This window comes from Convolutriloba macropyga, chromosome 1, assembly GCF_964194025.1.
Source record: "Convolutriloba macropyga chromosome 1, txConMacr16.3, whole genome shotgun sequence".
NCBI classification, from domain to species: domain Eukaryota; kingdom Metazoa; phylum Xenacoelomorpha; order Acoela; family Convolutidae; genus Convolutriloba; species Convolutriloba macropyga.
Window position 1 is genome coordinate 76,940,448 of NC_134468.1, and position 25,539 is coordinate 76,965,986.

At 34.0% G+C, this 25,539-nt stretch overlaps 1 protein-coding gene across 1 annotated transcript in view; it reads left to right on the forward strand.

Annotated features, from left to right (window-relative positions):
• The window catches only part of LOC142342850 (uncharacterized), a 111,970-nt gene extending 88,955 nt beyond the window's left edge, over window positions 1-23,015 (forward strand). The window contains exons 5-10 of the mRNA XM_075394477.1: window positions 11,984-12,001; window positions 20,005-20,243; window positions 21,018-21,113; window positions 21,411-21,473; window positions 21,889-22,053; window positions 22,571-23,015. Coding sequence (XP_075250592.1) covers window positions 11,984-12,001; window positions 20,005-20,243; window positions 21,018-21,113; window positions 21,411-21,473; window positions 21,889-22,053; window positions 22,571-22,708 — 719 coding nt within the window. The 3' untranslated portion in view covers window positions 22,709-23,015. The remainder of the gene's footprint in view (window positions 1-11,983; window positions 12,002-20,004; window positions 20,244-21,017; window positions 21,114-21,410; window positions 21,474-21,888; window positions 22,054-22,570) is intronic.
• The last annotated feature ends 2,524 nt before the right edge of the window (window positions 23,016-25,539 follow it).

Consider the following 25,539-nt stretch of genomic DNA (forward strand, 5'->3'; position numbering starts at 1 on the left):
AAAAGATAGAGAAATTGTAACAAAACAGATTATCTAACGAAATGTTAAAGCGAGAGAATACATTTAAAACAATATACTCAAATACCTACACTAAATGTAGACAAACTAAGAATAAAGCGCACAAGTTTAGAAATAGATTTAAACTCGGAAAGCCTATACCTGAAGGTAAAAAAGTACTACTAGGAAATCACTCTAAAGGACTATTAAAGTCTAAAAAGCTACAAGAGCTACGCTCAGGCCCTTACACTGTGCAACGAATGCTAACAAATACTACATATGAAATACAACATGATAAAACAAATGAGAAGAAAACCGTGCATAAAATCATATAGTACCTTAATACCCGAAAGAAGAAAAAATACAAGAGTTAGTTGAGAACTATATAGTCCCAGACGATACGGATGATTATTATGCTCAATATAATAAGCATAATATATCCAAATCTAATGCTTATAGAGGCGCACAACACTTGCTATTTCGCAGTGGCCCTTAGTAGAAACACAATATACTGTAAATCCTAGTACTACACTACAGCCAACATTTAACGTTGAGGCTACTCCAACAAAAGATTCAGGCTTAGAATCGCTACAAACACGAGCAGATAATACTACGCATATACAAGGCACAAGCTCTTCTAATTTTCTACCCCCACGCATTTCAACCCCCTGCCCTATGCAAAATATGTATTCACCTAATAGCCCACAGCAAGAAAATTTTTCTACACCACCTGATAATACTAGTAAATTTAAAGCTACACGCAAATTATTCCTCCAAGCAACGCATAATAGCCCCACATCATCACTTTATAATTCTACACCTACAGCATCTAATTTACCTGACGCAAATGAAGTATTAAGCAGACCTCAACGTAATAGAGAAGCACCTACATTCTTTGGTGAACCTATTCCCTCTGACTTGCTACAGAAACTCAAAAAGAAATAGAGACACAAAATCTCTTTTCAAATAATAACTTTTATATTTAAAAGCGTAACCACGCACCAAAAATAAAATAAAAACATATTTACATAGTTAAAATATCACGCGCGCAACCCCCATATAAGCGCAAATCACCACAATTTAAAATTATACCCGCATATTCATGAAGTCCTTTAGCAGGTTCTTAAGCACAGCGCTCCTGAGCGTGTCACATTTGAAGATGGCACACTCCGGAAGTTCTAGCTCCCTCAACATCTTATATGCTCCTTGAAGCACGGGACCAACTTCTGGATCCCACCACGCATAGTGAAGAGCCCAGAGTTGCTTCGCTAAGGCCTCTTGCTCTTCCCACACCCATTCCACTTTGTCCCCCACAAAGAATTTTTGGAAGAACTAAAATCAAATTTTTTTTTCTTTCTCTCTGGCTCATAAACGTCCCCCTTCTTTTCTTGATTCCCTTAAAACCCTTCATTTTTTTTCCTCCGAGTCCCCCTAAAGACCTCATCACAACAAACAGTTATTCTGAGTTATAATACTCACATCGAGCCCCAAGAAAAAGTCAATCATCTCCAGAGTCTCTACGGACACACAATTCAGCTCCCGTCGCCTCCACGGTTTGCTCATTACACTGACACGATCAAGTGCCCATACTTCCTCATCTCCCAAGACAATTTGGAGATGCTGATATGCCTCTGACATAAAGAAGATATAATCATCAGCTCCAAGTCACAAAATTTCCTGACTGATATACCTCTTATAATAGAATTCCCGCGCCCTCTTTTTGAAACCCGAAACGGGAACTAACTCAATACCTTTTTGATTAAGCTTCACCTCAGCGTAATCTAACTGATCTTGTAAATCCTGATCAGGCTCAAGGAAGTTAATATGCATATTGGAAGGGAATGTAGAACCGAAAATACAAAGTTAAAATAAGTTGAAGAAGGAACTAAGATTAAGAAAATAAAAGTTAAGGAAAGGCTAAAAGAACTAAAATTGAAATTAATGGTCAAGAACGAAATAAAGAAAGAGAGTTAAGTAGAAGTTAAAAGATTGAAATTTAATAGTCAAGAGAGATCAACTATATAGTATGAACGTTTAAGGCAAAAAGCAAATAGCCCACTCAACACAAATCCCACATAAAGTACGCAATTAATCACCATTGCAAGCTGTTACACACACAAAAACTTCTATACATGTTCAAAACTCATACTTTTACAATTTACGCATACCTTTTATTGCAAACTAACGCTGAAAACACATGTTACCATAAGCAAAGCTAAGTAGAAGTTATTCTCCCATGAGCAAATACTTTATCTAAGTTAATTAACTTGAGTACAGGAATATGTCCCTTGCAAACTATTTAGTCCACGCAAAATCGCATTTAGTCAGGAACACACACTTTAAACAACCCACATAGTCAACAAATAGAGCTAAGTTTACTAGCTTAAGCACCCAAGGAATGTTTAAAATAAACATTAGAGCACTTATGAACAAATAACTAACCGCAAAATTGCAACCTCTACACACAAGAGTTATTCAACTAAGAGCAAACAAATACCCGCTACTAGAACGAATAGAAATCGATTTAGTATTATGGCTAAAGCCCACTTCTATCACCAGCCACTCGAACATGCATTTCAATCCTACACTAACGTGAATTGATAAAATGTGCAAAATCATAGAAATTATACAAAAATTTTCAAGATTAAATCATCCAGTTTTTGAACGCATCCAGATACGAAACTCAAAATTTGTTCATATATGCACAAAAACCTAACAAACAAAACGTTGCAAGCGAAATTTTTATATCGAGCTTATAAGTGAAAATATTGCACTCTATGCTTAATGTTCAACACTAAATTTGATATTACGTTTTTCCAAGCGAAAAAAACTCTCCGAAAATATTTAAAAACACTAGAACCCTGATAAGTACCTCCAGTTGTTCCTAAGAGCTAGTACCTTATTTTTACATAGGGGATTTGTCAAATTCGATTTATAAGTACAAATTTTTTGGATATAATATTCACTTACAAAGGACATAAAACAGCAAATTTCAGCATCAAGTTCTAAAAACTCTCCGAAAATATTTGCTGAAGCAAAAGTGTTATTTTTTGGCTTAACTCAAACACACACATTTATACTGTAATTATACATGTGGGATTTTTCAAATTCGCTTTAAAAGTTGATTTTTTTAAGACATATAATTTGGTCGTATAGAACATATAAAAACAGCAAATCCTGAGCATTCATTCTTACAAAGTTATCGTAATGTGCTTATCGTTTGACCAGTTTATCACGTTGCTACATGCCACTAGTCAAGGCTAGCCATTGGCCAATCAGGTTTGAGCACACAAATTAAGGTAACTTAACCCTGAGAACCACTATTTAAGAGCCTTACCCAAATTCAAAATCATTTCTCTCAGTTACCTTCTGAAATCAATTACTTCTTTCTCCCTCAAGCTCAGCTCTAACTTAACAATCTCTCTCTCTCTCTCTCTCTCTCTCTCTCTCTCTCTCTCTCTTTCTCTCTCTCTCGCTTTCTCACTCTGTCCCAATTTCTATCTTCACAATTTTGCCCCTTTCAAATAATAACTTAGAAAACTTAGAAAAGTTTTCAACCATTTCAATTTGTGAATACCAAATATTTGTCACAACACATCTCCACAACACATATACCAGGTATCACAGTTCAATACTGATTCTCAATTCAATTCTCAGTCGCTAACTATAGCAGGAGTTCATAACTCTTTAGAGACTGACAATTCAGAAAGTTTCTAAATCCCGACAAACACTACCTACACTAAACACTTTCATCACCAGTTAAAACACACCACAATACACCAACACCGTAAAAACAATCAATCCTAATATATGACCGAAGTCTCATTCGAACAAAACGGTTTTCTTATTTCTCTTTCTATCAACCCTGATACACTTGTGAAAGTTTCCCTTAAGGCAAATCAAAAGCTGAAATTTAGTAGTGAGTTTAACACCTTAACCAGTTGTCAAATTTCTAACGAAGTAAGAACTGTAGTATTCTTTGCTACTAACCCTAACGGAGACCCTATTGCTGTCTTCTGGGGAAAATACAATCCTCAAACAGTCTATTACTTCAAATTCATTCTTCAAGCCTAGTTGACTTAGACATTTTAAATGTCCCTTGTTTGGTTTTAGAACCACCAACTGATCAATGAATATTCCGCTAAACGATTATTGGGTTATAGCTTCAAGAACAACTTTCTCAACTTCCTACAGTCCTTATAACATCCCACATAAAATTTTGAAATATAATAACAAGTCAGCAAAAATTGATCGATCGTATATTTCATATAAAGAAAACATTGTTATTTTCTTCGTTAAAGACCAGTTTGTAAACTTAGAAATAATTGTTTGTTGGACCCCTAACAAACCAGAACATATTGAACGCTTTCATTTCCAATTGAACAACAGAGACGAAATAGACCTTGATATCATCGAAGCTCCCTTTACTTTAGACCCTTAATCTATGTTACCACCTTCCCTTGAAACACAAGTTCTTACTGCCCTTGCATTCGACCCGCTATCGTGTATTAGAATATTCCTCCTACAGAAAATATTGAAATTCGGAAATAAAACTGTAACACTTGACAAGTGTTTTGTTTCTAATCAACAGAGAACAGTTGCATTCTTCGTAACATCAGAAAATAACGCAAAATTTGTCATAATTTGGGTACCCTATAATTCCGCTCACGTTCACGAGCTAAAATATCAGATTACTTTCACGAATAATATTAACTTGAATTTGTTAGACTCACCTTATACTGTCTTCGTTTATTAAATGGAAGACGGAGAAATCCAGAAATCACCAGCAATAGACGAAGTAATAAACGTAAGTTACAAAATGTTTATTTTTATGTCACTCTGTTTAACTCTGTTCCGACCTGTTGCAACTGATAGTGAATCCGAAATTAGAATAGAGATATTCTTTGAATATGCAGCTTCTCACCCACACTTCTTAGAATGTGTCAAAGATAGAAACAATTGTTTACCTGAAGAAATTCCGTACCTTAAATTACTAGATCCTCCTGAAAAGCTATTAGGTTGGTTAAAGCGCAACGTCCAATTGCCACTATCACTGAATAAAGACCAGTTCTTTAAAGAAAATCTTGCTGATAAGAAAGCGCTTCTCTCAAAAGTAGAATATTTTATAACCTACATAGGAAACCAAATTCGTTCTGTTCAGTTTCTCAAACTTATTGCTATAATACCTCTTGCACTTCTCTGTGTTATAACTGCTTGCTATACAAAATATTTGATCTTTATAATATTACTTGCATTATTAATCTTAACGTCTTTCACCGACGCCAGACCAATTGAAAAGATGAGTATCTATGAAAACACAGCTCCTAACCTTCATGTTAACCACTTTGACTGCTCAAAAATGATCTCAAACCAGATGTATTCTCTAAACAAAGTAGCACCATGCGAAATTCGTCCTGATAAAATTAGCACAAATCAAGCACGAGTCACTCTCTACCAAAGAAATTATAAAGTTAAACTAGAAGCAACTATGTGTAAAGCAACCCAACAACAATTACGTTGGTTTTGCGATTCTTTTGACTCTAGCGGCATAGATGCCAGACATTATACTATTACTACTTCAGTTAAGCTTGATGCTCAGAAATGCAAACTTGCAAAGGAAAGAAAGAAGATAAAGCTTTCCTCTTCTTCTAAATCAGTAGAATTTGATTTTGACAAATCTTTATTCTCAAACTTTAACTCAGGCGATGTTGGAACTGGAAACAATGAATGTAACTCCCGAGGTTGGATTACACACTACACTTATGAAACATATATGCAAAATGTTAGCCTGAATGTAAACCTTAGAGATGGCATAGTTAATAACTGGCAAAATATACCTCTACCTTGTCCTTTATCAGCCGGAGGCTGCGATTCTACATCTACTGATCCATTTGCATACACTTGGGATGAACCCAATAATTGTCTTTTCACTATAATTCGCACTTTTGACGCTCAAATGATTAAAGCTAATGACAAATATTACATAGTAAAGGATCCTAAATTTACTTCAGCTCAGTCAGATTTCGACTTACAAAGCTTTATGTTCCAAGTTTATAATAAACCACAGTCTTTATGTAGTCATCCACGAATATTATATCCTACGCCATATGATTCTTTATACATTAGTCTTCGTGACGGATTTGATATGAACACTGGAGAACCCATTCACAAATTTAAACCCGATACTGGTGCTATAACTCTGAAAAATAAATTCTATTCCAGTGACAATAAAACAGTTGATACAACATATTCTCAAGTTTATGAAAATATTGATTTCGAAGCACATCTTGGAACAAAAATTGACTATTTGCACTTTAATAATCTTTGGCAACTTCAAACTTCTACTCTAGAGCTATTAAGAAATGACTGTGAATTAGAGCTCTCAACTATTCTTAACACTTTAATGATTTCTCATGAAAATCCGCGTTTAGCTGGATATACCTTAACAAGAAACAGATCTATGTTTCTCAAAACAAATGGCAATCTGGCCTGGCTATATAATTGTCCTGAATTTCATTCACCCTTACAGATTCTTAAAAAGTATTATAATCGAATACCAATTCTTTATGAAGATGAAATTCATTTCGTTGTTCCGATTTCTAGACAAACTTTCACTGAAGCCGAAGAACAATTGTGCTCTGATAAACATTCAAACTTATTTCAACTAGATGTTGACGATGACAATTCATGGGTTGAGCTAACCCCACAAATCACAAAAGTAAGAGGACTTGCACTCTTCAAACCACATATAGTTATTCAACAAATTGCGAAAGTTATTACTGCAAGTATTTATGCTTCTATCTACACATATAAAGAAATGATGTCTTTCTGGAATTCAATAACTTTCAACTCCAATATGAAAGGAGTTCTCAAACACTTTACTAAGTCATTAATAGATAGCAGAGAATCATTTTCAAATATTTCATTTTCAAAAACTATTTATCTAGATTCATTCATTTCACCGGACTTCTTTAATAATCAATTTGTTGAAACCTTTGGTAAAATACAATATATAATTGAGCGATGCGGAATATTCTTTGCCGCTTTCTTATTCATTAAGCTACTCATCGACATAGTCTTATGCTTAATTCGAGCAATGCAAATTAACAAAATTACAAATGCATCTATTCATTTTGGTAAAGCACTCTTTGCTGCCACATTTGATTTAATTTCAGCTCCAATTCTGACTTCTATCTATCTAGAAACTAACTCAGAGAATGATAATACTGATAAAAATAGAGAAAGGACGATGCGTGTTCCAAAATCTGAAGATACAACCAGAGTTACTCAAAGCCCACCTTATGATAATAATAGAATGCAAGCACTAACTCATGAGAATAAAAGTGGTTATCCAAACCTACATGATGAGAATAATAAAGACGAAAATAGAAACGATCACAACGTTCCTACGTCTCCTGTATAGGATTAATTCCTCTATTACCTTGATATCATCAAACTATATGATGATAATATAATACAGACTGACTTCATATTTACTACTGATTTACTTTGAAAGAGAATACAAAAAATAAGAAAAAGAGAATACTTGCAAAATAACTTCAAAAATATACTCTTAGAATAGAATAAGAGTAGAGAATACTTGATATTTCAGGAACTTTCTTCAATCCCTAACGAACTGATACCAGTCTTTCAGAAGGAACCTTTAAATGGTTGGCCCGAATACAATACACAATCAACTTCTAAACTTCAATCTGGAGTTAAACAACTTGACAAACTAGTACAACCCACAACTCACGTTACCCCATCTACAACTTTTCTCTCAGCTATCAAGATTTCAGCAGTACAAACTCAAGCAACTAGTGCAAATTCATCAACGACGGTTACATCATCCAAGAAGAGAACTAAAACTGCAGATACAATTGCAAAGAAACAACCACGTAAACAATTCATTAGAGAGACATTCAGCCCAGCGACACCACTAGAAATAAATATACCCAAGACAAACAGTGCGGCACCCAACGTCTTAGCAAACACTACAACTACTCAATCGTCACGAACAAATTTTCTTAATTTTCATCATTACACAACTACCCCCCTGCAAGACCGCCTACAAAAACAACATCAAGCTGAGATACAAGCTAAAACCCCCGGTTTTAGTGGACACCCGAACTACGATACAAATTTAATCTACCAGTTGCAACCCAACATCAATAGATTCAATCTCATTGGTTATTTGTCAAACAAAAATTCTTATCTACTAACTAATCACAACCTACAAGGACAAACAATACAAGTCCCGTTTGATAAGATTACAGCAAACCTCACTCCTCAGCTTGATACCTTCACTTATCAGGTACAGCAAAACTTTCTAACAGAAAGACAACGCTCTCAACAGCTCGAACAACGGATTACTGAGCTCCAACTGGAGATCGCAAATCTGAAGCATCAACTCCACATCCTCCGCTCATCACGTTGAGCACTCACGGACTGGAATAGATAAATTTGTGGTTGTTGATGTTCAGTACTTCCTTCATTACTTCTTCTTCTTTCTCCCGCGGTGAGGAAAATTATTTGTTAGTTTAAACGAACGCGTAATTATTAGTCATTTTGATTACCTTACTCTCTTTGATTCCATTATTTACATCAAGTAAAGTAATCCGCATTTCTTCTATCTCCATTGAAACTATCTTCAATGATTCCACTTAGCGCAATTTATGGTGAAAAATGAGTCCATTCTTATCTTTAGATTGCAAATTTGATTTGTTCTCACTTCTCTGAATAAAATCTATTCTTCATCTTTACCGATTTATCTTGCTTATAACATCATTCGATTGTTGCATCGAATTCCATAATTTATTTAATGTCTTACAACCTTTCAGTAGACGTTAAATATTTCAAAACATATTGTGATCTCGCTGAATTTATTCAATCGCAAGTTATTAAAATTTCGAAAACATTCTTAGTTGGAAATAAATTCTATACACCATTGTCAGTTCATTGGACATTTGAGTTACAAGAGATGATCTTATTCTTACAAGATAACAATTCTAATGAAATTGTAGTTTATTTTCATCAAGTTCCTGAGTACGATTTATTTGAAATTCTAAAGCTTATTCATACAGAAGAAATTCTGAACATCAATAATCTAAACTTTCAACCGCTCACTTATTTCAATTAATATGTTAGTCTTCAATATTTTGGTGATCACTGATATAGAAATATTACAACCTTTCTTTAACAGGTTTTCATTCATCGCCATCCGCCATTTATAGTTTAAGTACTATTTGGATCTTCCTGTCAATTCCTTTCAAAAATTAATGGGTCTTCCATTCTCCCCATTGACTTTAAAATTGAATTACTGCATTATTCAAAATGAACACATATTTTGAAGGAGGTGTTGATATCGAATGGCTTAAAGATTATTGTCAACTCTCTGATCATGTTGAATCCGCTTGGGTTAACTTTTCTAAACAGATTATTTTTAACGATAAAGTTTTTAGAATCTCTGAATTATACTATTCTGAATTTCAATGCGAAGTCGTTTTATTTCTTGAAGACTTTGAACAAAAAGAAATTGTTATTTATTTTGAACTAATGACAAAAATCAAGAATAATTATTTCATGAAGCTAATTCATAATGATCAACCAAGTCTAAATATTAATTCCTTAAACTATAGCTACAAAGCTTACTTCAATTGATTTATTCTTCAACAACACTCAAATAAAAATGAATTACGAAACGGAATTCTTTATTTGGGGAGTCATTTCAGCAACACTAGCCTTTATGGTGTTGTGCTCAGTCACTTTAATCTCTTTATTCATTTACATTGCTTGTCATTATAGACCATTAACTTAACCAGTATATTCTTCAACTTATATTATTTTATTATTCAACGTCAGATGTACTAGCAGCACAATTTTATAGAAAAACTTCAAAAGGTCTATTATAACGACCAGCCAAAAAAAATTGGATCTATTATTTTGTACAGCCCTGTATCTTAGGACATCGTCAACCCTTCTTCAAGAGAGAACTCAGAAACAAGAAGCTACGATGAACTTTAGAACTTTAACCAAGTAATCTACCTCACAAACTTTAAATGCTTAATTATTATAAAATTAAGCTAAATAATTTATTCGATTATGTAAAATTTGATGTTTTGATTTAATACCTATGGACCGGGATGGGATGTACTGAAGTGTGCTACACTCAGTAACACTATTTGATAATCTTAGTGCTATTTTAAGAATTTACGTTATAGTGCGTGAAGCACAAACTTGATTTGGACAAAGTCCATTTTAACGTGTGAACAAATTACTAAGTAGTTTTGAATAAGCTACTATTTTAAGATCACTAACTAAAACTGAGAATACTATGACGTGATATTATCACGCCACACAGATAACACCAAGTTAACCTTGGTAACTCTGTCGACACTGTTATCTCTATCCAATAGGATACTAGAGAACCACGTGTCCGCAAGTATAAAAGGAGCTTGCACGCTCAACTACCAACACATTTTGGTCCCCGATAACTTCTGATTTAAAATCATACTCCCGTATTGCTCCTTTGCTCAATCTCAGCTTACTTGAGATATTTTTCTAACTTAGAATATTTTGTGACTTGTTCTTGGCTAAGAACTCTCTAAGTCATAAAATATTAACTTAGCACGAAATTGGAAATCAGGTAAGTTAAACTTAACTACTCTAAGTTATAAATTAACATCTATTAGATTCTATTTAAGTTACAAGTTAACTTAGAATATTTCAACCTGTGCTAACTTGTATTATTTCAATCTTAATAACTTTAACTATTCTATCCCTTAATGCTCGGTTCATATTTGATGCTGTTTAACATAACTTATTAATTCTTATTTGCATTCAACTTTCTTTAATACTTAACTATATACCAAGAATAGAACTAGGGGTTGAACTCTCAAGTTATACATGTGGTCCCGCGATTAACCCCGTCGTTTAAGTATCTAATGTACGGACCAGCAGTATACCCTAATCTGCTCTGACGGTTCGGTACGGAATCCAGATCAGTCATATCTGATAAATTTTGAAAATTTCGTACCATAGATGCGTTAAATTTTCTTGGCTAACATTTTAGGTTTAATATTCAACACAGCAAATGAGATGAGTTCAATTTCATCTTTCACACTAATTAATGTTAAGATAAATTTATCTTAAAAAATATTTTAACTGACCTGAAACGTTAAGGTAATTACTTACCTGAAATTAACCTTAAAATTAACTTAAAAATTGAAAGGAGCACCACCTTAAATTTTACCGTAAAATTACCTGAACATTTACATTCAAAACACCTTTACTGTTGAGGTAAAATTGAAAATTGAGGTAATATTTAATATTATAAGTATAATTTCAAGATAAGCGTCGGAATTCATCCAGTTCATCTGTTTTCACAACTCGAAGAGGAGTTTTAGAGGCGTGTATGTTCTTGTTAAGCATTTTGTTTGGTAGGTTCACCAAACATACACAGCTATATACTGCAGATTGCTACAAAAGTTAATGTAATTTAAGGTAATTTTACCTTAACTTTATCTTAACAACAGTTTACCTTGCCTCCGTTGATGTAAATTTACATTTGCCTTAAATTTTGTTGAGTATTTTAATTATTTAACTTGTTGGAAAACTTATGCTAGGGGATGATGGAAAAGGTCTCCTTTTTAAACCTGAATCATTTTCCTATATGGTGTTCAAATGCGTTCAATCTACAGAAAAAAATATTTCCCAGTGTAAATACACAAACGCACAAGAAGAGAACGTGATTTAACTTTTAGAGAAACTGTTATAGATAACTTTTTTAACTGTTATAGAATTCTCCGTTTGCCTCCCCCCTCAGTGGATGATACATATTACTTGCACCCCCCACCCCAACAGCACATGCTATATTTTTAAATGATAATATACAATGTAATGGCATGTGCTGTAACTGGGGGTGCATAACTCAATCGGGGGGGGGGGGGCATAAATGGACAAGATCCTATTTTGTTTCTTTTTTTAGCACGTGCTCGAAGAATTAGTGAGTTGTAATTATGCAAAAACGCTTTCATATGCCCATATGGCATTTTATCTAAATCATTTCTCCTGAGACCGTATATCATGATTTGTCAACCCAAAGATGCAGCTCAATAATCATGTATGCGGTCATGGAACTCCCGGATCTATTCTGTTCCGGCACTCCCGGTGTTTTCTATGCCCCCATTACAAAATATGGTGTTGTGTTGTTATAAAGCAAGTTGCGGGTGGGGTGGGGGGGGGAGGGGTGGGGAGGTTGAAACATAATCATAATAGATCTAAGTTTTCCTTACAGATTCTGACCACGTCAATGTTGTGGCGGTTTATTATCAGCAACTCGATTTATGACAGGCTGTTTAAAATTTTGAGAAAAATCTAGTTCAATTGACGGCGCAACTTCTGTGTGTGACGGGGTGTAAGGAACGATTAAAGCTCCCGGCATTTTTCTGCCTTGTCATGGGCTTGTAATTAAATCAGAAACGGCTCCTCCCATTATAGACGCACTTTGAAAGCTATTAAAAAAACATGCCCATCCCAAAAAACTCTTTCAACATTGCCTATTTAAAAATTATTTAATGACGAGAAATTCAAATTAGTTTTCTCCCTCAAAACAACCTTGCAAAATATTGCATCTATGCGGATGAAATTTTACATGTTAATTTAAAAAATTGGCATTAAGTTGAGGAAGACTAATTATTCTGTAAAATCTTGGCAGACGGTGGTAATTGACCTTACAAAATTATTTAATTTCAAAAAGAGTGCCATCCTTGAATTGTACAAAATTAAAAAAAATTGGAAAGAAAAGAATTGTTAAAACTCTCAAAACAAGTTTTTTCATTTATACCACAATGAATGTATTATTACCATTGAAATTTTAGATGTACGTTCCTAAATACGTTTTTCAAGGGCAGCTATTTGAATTCTGACTGCGCAAAAGTACCATGAACAATTTTTCTATTTCTAAAAAATCAATGTTTTACTTGAAGGGATAAATCCTGAATCACAATTCAAAGAAATGAAACATCTAATGAGCTGACTATTAACACTTAATTTACGCTCTGTGTGTCAACATAGCACACAATCAGCGAAAAAAACAGAAAACAATTTTTTAATTGCTCTTGAACAAAGTTCATAGAAATTATAGTGAACGTGTTGGTCTTTTTTATGCAAATTTATCGCTTGACAATTTTGTGCTTTTCTTTAAAACATTCCTTGACTTCTCAAGTGGTTTTTTCACGCTTTAGTTCTTCATTTTTGAGTAATTTCCATTGCTCTCACTCCGAAGTAAAGCTTGCTGCTAAAACAAAACTGATTGCAGCATTGAAAAAAAAAGGTACTCATAGCCGAGTGGTCAGTGCATTTGGTCAGGGAGCGCGAGGTCAATGGTTCAAATCCCGTTTTGTAAAACTATTTTTGCACTCTAAAAGAAAAATTTATCTAAGCTACAGCCCCTGAATTAAATTGCCTCGCCTGTCGTTCAAGGGCAAATCTTCTGACATTAGTCGGTTTATGTTTAAAAATATATTAAAATTTTTTTTACATGAAAGTCTTTAAAACACGGGATTTTGTACCAAAATCACTAATTAGATCTTAAAACTCAAAGTCCAAAATCAAATAAGATACATTATCATTTACACTGAGGAACATAGTCACAGCAATATTATCCGGGGTGTAAAAATTAAAAAAAACTACTTCAAATTTATGAAGTTAAATGATGGTGTTTAAACTTGAAAACTAAAAGCGCAGGGAGAGAAAGAATTGAATTAAATTCGGTTGCAATAGAAGGTCAATTAAATCCTTTTCTAATAACGTTAACTAAAAAGACAACCAAAAGTAACAAACGAACGCAAACATTAAGAAGGGGAACACGGTGTTAAAATTGTAAAAATAATTATTAATAAATTGCACCAGTTGATTTAAAATTTAGCTTAAATTAAAATCTTAGAAAAGCAGTAATCGCTGGGGCTATATGCCGAGATGAGACAAAGAACAAGATGTACCCGCAAAATTGAATCAACTCAAAACATTAAATAGGTTAAATTATGTCTAATTAGAAAAACAGTGTGACCTGATGTTACTGCGACCAAAAGCGGATATGAAAATTCCTTAAAAACGGGCTATATTGAATTATTGGCAAGTATTTTCAAAATATTGACCACTTTTTTGAAAACACGTAGTTTCAAAGTCACCAGAGTCACAAAAAATAATTTCAATTCAAAACCATCAGTCAAACATTGAGGGGTTTAAAAGATGCAATTTGGCATCATAAGAGAAGTTAAATCGCTTTTAATAGCATTCACAAAACCTCAGGAGCAAGAGAAGTCAAAAAGCAACACTTAAAATAATTCTTTCTTGAAAACCTTTTTTCAAAAACCAATTTCCAACACCACTTTAAAAGCAGATTGATATAAATTGCGCTTTAAAACCGTTCGTTTTTGCTACTTTGTTTATTACAGCGTTACCTAAATTCAGCACTCTAAACTAATTTCTCATTAAAAAGAAAAAAAATAATGAAATGTGTGAACAGATCTGTAAAAAAAGTATCAGCGCCTAAAACAATACAATTATTTTGGATATCAAAAAATCCAAATTTTTTCTTTTGAAATTGAGATATGTAATTTCAGTGAGTGATAAGAAATTTTGAATACAGCAATATTAATAAATTTTAGCTTGTCATTTGCTCAATGTGGCAGAAGTTCTCCTGAGACCGTATATCATGATTTGTCAACCCAAAGATGCAGCTCAATAATCATGTATGCGGTCATGGAACTCCCGGATCTATTCTGTTTTGGCACTCCCGGTGTTTTCTATGCCCCCATTACAAAATATGGTGTTGTGTTGTTATAAAGCAAGTTGCGGGTGGGGTGGGGGGGAGGGGTGGGGAGGTTGAAACATAATCATAATAGATCTAAGTTTTCCTTACAGATTCTGACCACGTCAATGTTGTGGCGGTTTATTATCAGCAACTCGATTTATGACAGGCTGTTTAAAATTTTGAGAAAAATCTAGTTCAATTGACGGCGCAACTTCTGTGTGTGACGGGGTGTAAGGAACGATTAAAGCTCCCGGCATTTTTCTGCCTTGTCATGGGCTTGTAATTAAATCAGAAACGGCTCCTCCCATTATAGACGCACTTTGAAAGCTATTAAAAAAACATGCCCATCCCAAAAAACTCTTTCAACATTGCCTATTTAAAAATTATTTAATGACGAGAAATTCAAATTAGTTTTCTCCCTCAAAACAACCTTGCAAAATATTGCATCTATGCGGATGCAATTTTACATGTTAATTTAAAAAATTGGCATTAAGTTGAGGAAGACTAATTATTCTGTAAAATCTTGGCAGACGGTGGTAATTGACCTTACAAAATTATTTAATTTCAAAAAGAGTGCCATCCTTGAATTGTACAAAATTAAAAAAAAATTGGAAAGAAAAGAATTGTTAAAACTCTCAAAACAAGTTTTTTCATTTATACCACAATGAATGTATTATTACCATTGAAATTTTAGATGTACGTTCCTAAATACGTTTTTCAAGGGCAGCTATTTGAATTCTGACTGCGCAAAAGTACCATGAACAATTTTTCTATTTCTAAAAAATCAATGTTTTACTTGAAGGGATAAATCCTGAATCACAATTCAAAGAAATGAAACATCTAATGAGCTGACTATTAACACTTAATTTACGCTCTGTGTGTCAACATAGCACACAATCAGCGAAAAAAACAGAAAACAATTTTTTAATTGCTCTTGAACAAAGTTCATAGAAATTATAGTGAACGTGTTGGTCTTTTTTATGCAAATTTATCGCTTGACAATTTTGTGCTTTTCTTTAAAACATTCCTTGACTTCTCAAGTGGTTTTTTCACGCTTTAGTTCTTCATTTTTGAGTAATTTCCATTGCTCTCACTCCGAAGTAAAGCTTGCTGCTAAAACAAAACCGATTGCAGCATTGAAAAAAAAGGTACTGATAGCCGAGTGGTCAGTGCATTTGGTCAGGGAGCGCGAGGTCAATGGTTCAAATCCCGTTTTGTAAAACTATTTTTGCACTCTAAAAGAAAAATTTATCTAAGCTACAGCCCCTGAATTAAATTGCCTCGCCTGTCGTTCAAGGGCAAATCTTCTGACATTAGTCGGTTTATGTTTAAAAATATATTAAAATTTTTTTTACATGAAAGTCTTTAAAACACGGGATTTTGTACCAAAATCACTAATTAGATCTTAAAACTCAAAGTCCAAAATCAAATAAGATACATTATCATTTACACTGAGGAACATAGTCACAGCAATATTATCCGGGGTGTAAAAATTAAAAAAAACTACTTCAAATTTATGAAGTTAAATGATGGTGTTTAAACTTGAAAACTAAAAGCGCAGGGAGAGAAAGAATTGAATTAAATTCGGTTGCAATAGAAGGTCAATTAAATCCTTTTCTAATAACGTTAACTAAAAAGACAACCAAAAGTAACAAACGAACGCAAACATTAAGAAGGGGAACACGGTGTTAAAATTGTAAAAATAATTATTAATAAATTGCACCAGTTGATTTAAAATTTAGCTTAAATTAAAATCTTAGAAAAGCAGTAATCGCTGGGGCTATATGCCGAGATGAGACAAAGAACAAGATGTACCCGCAAAATTGAATCAACTCAAAACATTAAATAGGTTAAATTATGTCTAATTAGAAAAACAGTTTGACCTGATGTTACTGCGACCAAAAGCGGATATGAAAATTCCTTAAAAACGGGCTATATTGAATTATTGGCAAGTATTTTCAAAATATTGACCACTTTTTTGAAAACACGTAGTTTCAAAGTCACCAGAGTCACAAAAAATAATTTCAATTCAAAACCATCAGTCAAACATTGAGGGGTTTAAAAGATGCAATTTGGCATCATAAGAGAAGTTAAATCGCTTTTAATAGCATTCACAAAACCTCAGGAGCAAGAGAAGTCAAAAAGCAACACTTAAAATAATTCTTTCTTGAAAACCTTTTTTCAAAAACCAATTTCCAACACCACTTTAAAAGCAGATTGATATAAATTGCGCTTTAAAACCGTTCGTTTTTGCTACTTTGTTTATTACAGCGTTACCTAAATTCAGCACTCTAAACTAATTTCTCATTAAAAAGAAAAAAAAATAATGAAATGTGTGAACAGATCTGTAAAAAAAGTATCAGCGCCTAAAACAATACAATTATTTTGGATATCAAAAAATCCAAATTTTTTCTTTTGAAATTGAGATATGTAATTTCAGTGAGTGATAAGAAATTTTGAATACAGCAATATTAATAAATTTTAGCTTGTCATTTGCTCAATGTGGCAGAAGTTATCAAAATGGAATTAATTAAAAAATGAGGGTGAAATGGCCCGGGAACCAATATTTTTCAAGCCTCACATTTTTTTTCTGTATAAAAAGTTTGCCTCATGTGTTCCTTTTCTAACTAATTTTCCTTTTAATTTACTTTACTTGCACTTTTTTATTGCTGCTATATACATTTCCTCAATGTGGATATAATTTGATCTTCTAAAAAAGGAATAATCGAAATGTGTAAAAATTCCCAAAAACAATTTTTTTAATACTATGAACGCAATGGGCGTATTAGTTAAAAAGCACAAATCCGTTGCCTATTTTTTAGATTATGCAATTTTTGGGTTCTGATTGCTCAAGAATACTGCAAAGTTTTTTTCTGATACAAAAAAAAGTCGTTTTACTTTTAAAGTGTCCCACTATTTTTGTTTTCTTTTTAGAGTTTAAGATTGACGATACTGACGTATTTTGGTGAGTCTGGCAAAGAGGTATCAATTAACCGGCAAACTGTATAGAGTATGGCCAAGGAAGCAATTACTTTTGGGTTATTTCGTAACTAAGTGTTATGGCAGTTACTTTTGCTTGCTTTTCTGGTTGTCTATAATTGTTGATGCCATTTTATGTTGTATTTTCCCCTAGTATGAATAAAATTTGATTTTCTCCATTCTAGCGAGAAAAAAGATAAATTATAAAATTAGGAAGCTGGAGAATTTATCAAGAAAGTTATTTACTTATTCCAATCCTCCTCAGGCAATAATTTACCATTGGTTTTTCAAATGAAACGTTTTTAGAATTGATATGTTGATATGTTGGATTTGCAGTGAATAATTCAACCCATATCTGTGAAAAATTGACATTAGTTGTTGGTCAGCAAGGACTTACTTTTTCTTAAATTTGTTAAACTAATGATTCACACTTTTTTCACACAATCATATCAAAATAATGCCGGTCTTTAAAAAGTAAAAGAGATAAAGAAAACGTTCAGCAGACTAAACTATTTTTTTTCAGTTCAAAGATTGATATTGAATTTTGATTTGGTTTCTTTTAAAAAAGATGTAAACTAGTAAACTATAATTTTCATAAATTTAAAAGAGTAAGTCCTTGTTGACCAAAGGTTTTTGAGGATAGATGTGTTTTCTTATCTTATTACTGTTCAAGGGTACCAGGTGAGGTAAACACTTGCTTTCTACGAGAGTTTGTAAGTTGAAATTTTGTGAAAAATAGAAATTGTGTGTTTTCGAAAAAATGTAAGCTCTCCCACAACAAACATTCGAATGACTTGAATTTTATGTTTTTAAAGTAAATTAAAGCACAATTGAACTATCAAAGTTTCAAAAAAATTTCTTCATTTGTGTCCCGTTTTTTTGTGATTGCAAAATAGTTTTTAGGTACTTTAGGACAAGTTTTATTAATAAAACTTTAAAAGTACAATTGCAGTTTTTCTTAAAGTAACATTACCTTCTCTCATAGGTTTTTTTTACACACATTTATAATGTAGTACTCGTAGATCGTAATAGTCATCCCACCTTCTTTGAGGCATACAATAAAAAATCCATATTTGCATAACACGTGTTTATGAAGACAAAAACAATGGTCTGAAAAACAGATCCATATTTAACGCGCATTTTTTGTTTCTATCAAGTTTCCGTCTGATCGACAAACTTTGACATTTCATGTCTGAAAAAGTGGGATTAACTTGTTACAAACTGGGGCTACAAATTTTTTAAGCAACTCTCTAAGAGCCCCTCTAAGACTTGCAATTCATCGAAGGAAACTGCTGAGGTTACATAAATTTAAGGTGGCAATAGCAATTTTCAGGAGCTTTGAAAGTTTTTCACGTATTTCACACCAAATACACCCCTCCCCAGCCCCCATTCCAACCAGCTCCACCAAACTAAGATGATTAGGGGTAAATTTACTGTTTAAAGGGCAGATTATATGGTTTGCATATGCCCTCCCTACGTATGGCTCCCCCTAAGCTTGAGCTAGCGCCTACAAAAACCAAACCTTCACCAGTTGTTCGAGAGCAATTCGTTCGACGCTAGTCGGCTATGTTTCTGAGGTTTGACGACAAAATTTGAAGGCAGATAGTGTGGTACAATTAGTTGTGGGGCAGTACTTTGCGATGTATCGAAAAATTAATTCAGACTGTTGGTTTCCCTATAAATTATTCGAGTGCTTAAAGGTAAAAAATGAAAGAAAAAATGAAAGTAATTTCGTCGTTTATTGAGTAAAGTGAAGTTAAAAGGTAAGGACTTCGATGGCTCGAGATGTTTCATGTAATTTGTCGGAAAGATGTATTTGAATTCAAAATCTTGCAAGAAACTTGCAAGATTCTTGCAAGATTTCAAGTTCAAAAGAAGTTTAGAAAAAAAAGCAGTTAGAATCAGTTCTGCTGATCAAAATTCTGGTAACAGTCATTTCATTTGGTTTTCAGTTAGTTGTAGCTTCCAAAAACACTCAAAAACTTTTCCGGCCTAATTTTTTCTTATTGATTTTGGTTTTGTAACTTGTTTAATAAACAATAATTTGCTTCAAAGCTGTTTTCGAAAGCATTTGTAACCTAATTTATTTTTTTGCCGGGATTGATATCTTGCAAGATTCTTGCAGGATTTGAATCCGATCATCACTAGGCTTGATTATCATTACTTCCATCCCCACTTTTTTCTCAAGTCATTATATCGAATCGTTTTTCCAGTTTCTTCCACGGCGAGCGAGTTCAACCTGTACGACTACTCTAATGGTGGCTTCTCGCCCCTCTCCGCCTCCTCAGCCGGACAGGACCCGACCAAACCCCTGGGCACAGAGAGTGTGCTTTTGGGGGGTCCTCTAGAGGGGGGCTGTGAGTTCCAGTTGATTGACATCATCTTCCACTGGGGCAAAGAGACAGACAGGGGATCAGAACATACTGTCAATTTTAAGGCATATCCTATGGAGGTATGTCTTAATTAGCATCTTTCGGTGACAAAAAGTTTCCAACTAATCCGGACCTGAGTTTGTATGTGCAATTCTGTGCAACAATCGCAAAATCAAGCAAAGTTTGTTTGTGATTTCTGCAACCATATATAGTTTCTGTATTTGGTTACCTTCATATTTCATCACTTGATAGGGTGCATGGTATTCAGTGATTCTCGGGTATTTAATCATTGGTTGGTTTTCGGGTATTCATGTTCTTCAGGCTGTAATGCTACAATGCTGCAGACTAAAATCGGAAAATCCTTCTTTATTCTCTAATATAGTATGAAAAGTCTGAAATATGACATGATCATACTACTGGGCAACGTAAACATTCAGAGTTGAAAATCTATGATTCAAAAGAGATGAGGTTGTCTGTGTGTCAGGCCCCGGTACTGTGAGTCACGCTACTTTAAATCGAATTTTCATTAATCACATAGTTTTGATTACTAGACATTACATGTTACAATTCAGAGTAAATTTTGGCGCTAAGTCTGGACATAATGACTTTGATATCTTTTCCCTTCGAGAAAAGACGAACCATAAAAGAAAAGTATTTTAAAAAACTCTTCAAAAGTTGCCTTGACGTACATGTTTTAACTCACTGGAGAAAGTCACCTCGTGGAAAGTGTTCATATACAACTTAAATGAAAATTTTTATCCAATAATTTTTTTATATGAAGCGTAGGATGCCAATTTGCAGCTGTGGAACTGAACTTACTATTGATAATGGTGCTAATAATGACTTGTTTCCAGGTGCAATTAGTGCATTGGAACAGTTCTCTCTATGCTAGCTATGAAGAGGCCTTGGGAAAACCACACGGGGTGTGCATATGTGCCCTCTTTGTCCAGGTCAGATCATCATTCAATCAATTCTTTGAATAAAGATTAAAAATCGGATCTTTTCCGTTTGTGCAACCCCCTCCCGCCAAGCTTAGTCGGTGCATATTATTTGCACCCCCCCCCCCCCCCCCCGACGCACGTGGCATATTTTTACATGATGATTTACTATGTAATGGCACGTGCTCAGTAACTGGGGGATGCATAACGTACTGGGGGGGGGGGGGGGGGGGGGCAAACGGCAAAGATCCAAAAATTCAATGATTTCGCTGAATGATTTAAGATTTAAAATTGCATGGTTTGTTTCAGATTGGACGAGAACACTCAACTCTCAAAATGATCATTGACCACATTGAAGAAGTCCAGTTTAGAGTAAGTTTATTTTTGGTAACTGAGAAAGTAAGCTGGTAAGATGCAAAATCGACCATACTATTTAAATTCAGCTTGCAGCTAGTTCTCTTAGTCGTAGTTAGTTAAATTTTACACCAAACTGTTTTAGGCTCTCGAACTGGTATGGTGACCTTCTTTTAAAGTATCCATCAAGTTTTCACAGAGTTTGTTGAACAGTTTTAAAAACGAAATTTAAAATAAATGTTCCGATTTTGTTGCTCATTTACTATCTTTTGCAAAAAAACTTGACAATGTCTGATTTGTAAATTTCGCGGTATTATAAGAGTAAAGCAGAATAAACAAAAATAAAATTAGATATTGAATATAAAGGTACAACCTAGAGTAGGAATATTGGTCATGTAGCATTTGCATAATTGGTGACGTGTGGTTGTTATAGGGTAGGAGCAAGCGTATCACGACAGCTCTGAGTCCCTCGAGCTTCCTGCCTGACCCTGCCCTGAGGGACTACTGGGTATACCCCGGATCCCTCACCATTCCACCCTGTCATGAAAATGTCACCTGGATACTCTACAGATACCCTCTCACCATCTCACACTCACAGGTACACGCATACAACAAAAACTATTCTATCATATTCTGCTACGGTCAGGTCATAACATCAAGTGGCGGCCATGCAAGCCGATACGCGAGTAGGCCAAATTTGAAAATCAAGTCATGTAAACCAAAAAATTTGGATATCGGTCGTAGTTCAAATTGTCCATGGTGATTCGGTGTTTTCTGAATTTCCTCTCCCAGCAGATGAGAGAGATGGCCAGGACGGTGATGCACTGGGGCTCGCAAACATTAGATGTTTTAAAAAGACGTAACTTGTTTCTTTGTGAAACCTTCATAATCGTCGCGAAACATTTATTCAAGGACAGATGACTGTAATTAAATAATGTTTTTCAGGTGTTTTTTTCTAATGGAAAAGACGATAAAATTTAAATGGACCAGTTGTACACTTACAATAGAAAAAAAGATGCCACCGTAAGAAATTTGTTTAAAATCTTGTTCCTGAATCTAGTTAATGAGTTAAATTTTACTTTTTCAACCATAAAACATCTGGCGTTTAATTGCAGTTGGAAGAGTTTCGTCGTCTCAAGACATTCACTCGAGGCGAAGCTCCAACAGCTGGCTACGAAGGACAGATGGTTGACAATTTCAGACCCACACAAGCACTCTGCGACAGAAAGATACGTTCATCATTCAAACCCTGACCACACCCAATGACAGCCTTCTTATCTGCACTCCCCTCCCATGGTGACTTTTACAATAGGTTCACTCTGATTGCTCAATCAACATGGAAAAGACCCCACGACATGGAATGTGGAGAAGCAATTCCCGTTGCCGAAATGCCCGAATTCATTAAAAATAAGTTTTCACAAATTACAGAAAGCAGCCTTTCAGACAAGAGGCTAGTTTTAGTCCAATTAGACTTTATGTATAAACTTTATTAAATATTTTCACAATTTTAGCTTACGGTTATTTTGATTTTGTATTGTGCAATTGAATAATCCTGACCGATCGTTTTTCTTCGACAATAATAGCGCGTTAGGGTTAGTTGTAGGTGAAATTGTAAAGCAATTTAACTTGATAAGATGAGATAGCAAAGAAGTTCCGATCATTCAAATGCAAACATTTTGAATTTTTTCCTCGATTTTTAGAGCAAAGTGATCTTCTCCAAAAAGATGCAGCGTTAAATATTATGTTAACCCCAAAAAGCATGTTACATAGCTGCAATAGAGTTAAACAGTTTGAAAACCATAAAAACTTCAAAAAAATAATGAACAGTAAGTTGCAAATGATACATTTGATCGATTAATTTTACTCAGAAACTCAAGCTTTATTCAGACCCTCCTCTTTTAATATCAGAGTCGTTCACTATTGACAACCAAGCAAAAATATCAATATGACACTAGGCAAAATCAATGCAGGTTTGCTTCAAAATTGGAGATATTAGTCACGATATGTGGATATTTGTCTATGATGTATTCTTTTAGCAACCAAGGACAACAGGACTGGTATGCAGCTACTATTAACACTCGCTATCACAGTTGTCCACCCCATCAATGTTCTCTAAGATTACAGTATATAATTTCCTTAATAGTTAACGACATGACAATTTAAGCGAAATGAAAACCTAATCGGTGATCAATTTCTAAAAATTCTCTCCAAACCAAATAACAGGTCTGGAAATTAATTAATAGTTTTGTAGTTGGCCAAATTAAGTCTCACAAGAATAATTAAGTCTTCGCATTGTGTCTCTAGTATCTACTGAATAAAATTGAGCGTTATTGATTGCACTCGAAGAAGAGCAATAATTGTAAACGTGTGCGTCTTTTTTGTGCAAAACTTTTTCTTGACCATTTCTTTGACTTTTCGAGTGACCTTTACGCCCTTGCCTTTCTGCGGTTTGCGTGGTCTAAAATTCTCTCATTCACAATTTACAGCAGCTGAACTCAATTTGCGGCAATTTCATGCCAAAAGTCAAATGACAAGTGCGCTGAAATAGGTACCCCTTGTGAAATCCTTAGTCCCAATAAGGCTACACCCCTCACCCTTCTGAAGCCGGCTGCAACTGACGAAAGATTTTAGTTTAGATTTTTGTTCTTGGACAACAAATAAGTAAAAAGAAATATGGGACGAAAAATTTTCGCTTGCTCGCAAACAACATCCATAGCCTCAAAGCCACAAAACTCATCGTTTGAAACAAAATGAAAACTAGTCTAGTCTGAAAATCACAGATTTTTTGGGTAATTGAGATATTTGATTGAATTAAACTGTGAGTTCTGAAGGTTTCATTTCGCAAATTTTGAAGAAGGTAGAGTCAAATCAAAAATAGTTATTGAGCAATCATTATATTTTTTGTAGTTTTTTTGGGAGTACTAGTGAATGACGAACATATATTAACCATAGAACAATAATACAGCACTGTTTAACTTGCAAGCGCACCCTAATTTATGGGCATAGCTGCTATTCATGATATTAGCTCCACCTATTTGTTGATTCTCAGGCTATTTCAATTTGATTGTTTGAGTGCAAGTAATCAAAAGCAGAGATCGAATAGAAAAATTTATGAGTAACTTAGGTTTCCTAGTTTGCAAAAAGGTAAGCCGATTTTTAAAGTCAAACGACATCAACTCTTAAATGAAGAGAGACTACGGAAACTAAGTTACTAAAAATGTCCAAATAAAACTTTAATTTTGTAAGGTTCAAAACACCCAAACAGCCAATAATGAGTCAAGATTATAAGAATAATTAAGGGATTTTTCTGGTGTCAGTTATTTCTGGTGCTGTGATCAACAACAATTTTGCATCAGGAACACCAAAATATTTTAAATCATTGAAGAACTGAACAGCAGCAAGGGCAAAAAGGAACAAAAATTTTATTGACATTGTCTCCGCTCGAGAAAAGAATTCAGCCTACAAAAGAGATTACAAAAAGAAAGCAAAAACCCAATAAACCAAAGCAATCCAGTAATTCTGATAACTTAATCATTCATCTAACTGCACGGTCAATCAATTAGTAGTACCAGCAAGACAAATAACTAAACAGTGGAATATTAGGTTTTTTTATGAAAAAGAAAATGAATTCAGCTCAGACTTCCCGCAGAAACAAAGTAATACCAATCTCGACTACTTGCATCAATAAACAAACTTTTTGCGTTTTTTGTGTTTCTTAAAACAAAAAGGGGTATGAAAATTGTAAGAAGAATTCAAAAAATAAAAAAAAGGAGAAATTATATGTGATTGAGAGAAAATTGTTTTAATTTTGAAACATGCTTTGATATAAACAACATATTAGCATATTAGAAAATCAGAAGAAAAAATAGTTTCTTCAATGTGGTACCTGAAGTGGGCGCTTACGATTGCTGTACATTTGTGGTAAAAGACTTTCTGGTGGAAACTGAAAACTTTTTCTTGTCAGTTTTTTTATCAATTTTCTTATAAAAAAATGACTGATACAGAGGATTTAAACATTGGTCGACAACTCAATTTCTTCGTATAATTTTGGTTTTCATATGTGCATAAGCTTTGAAAATTTGAT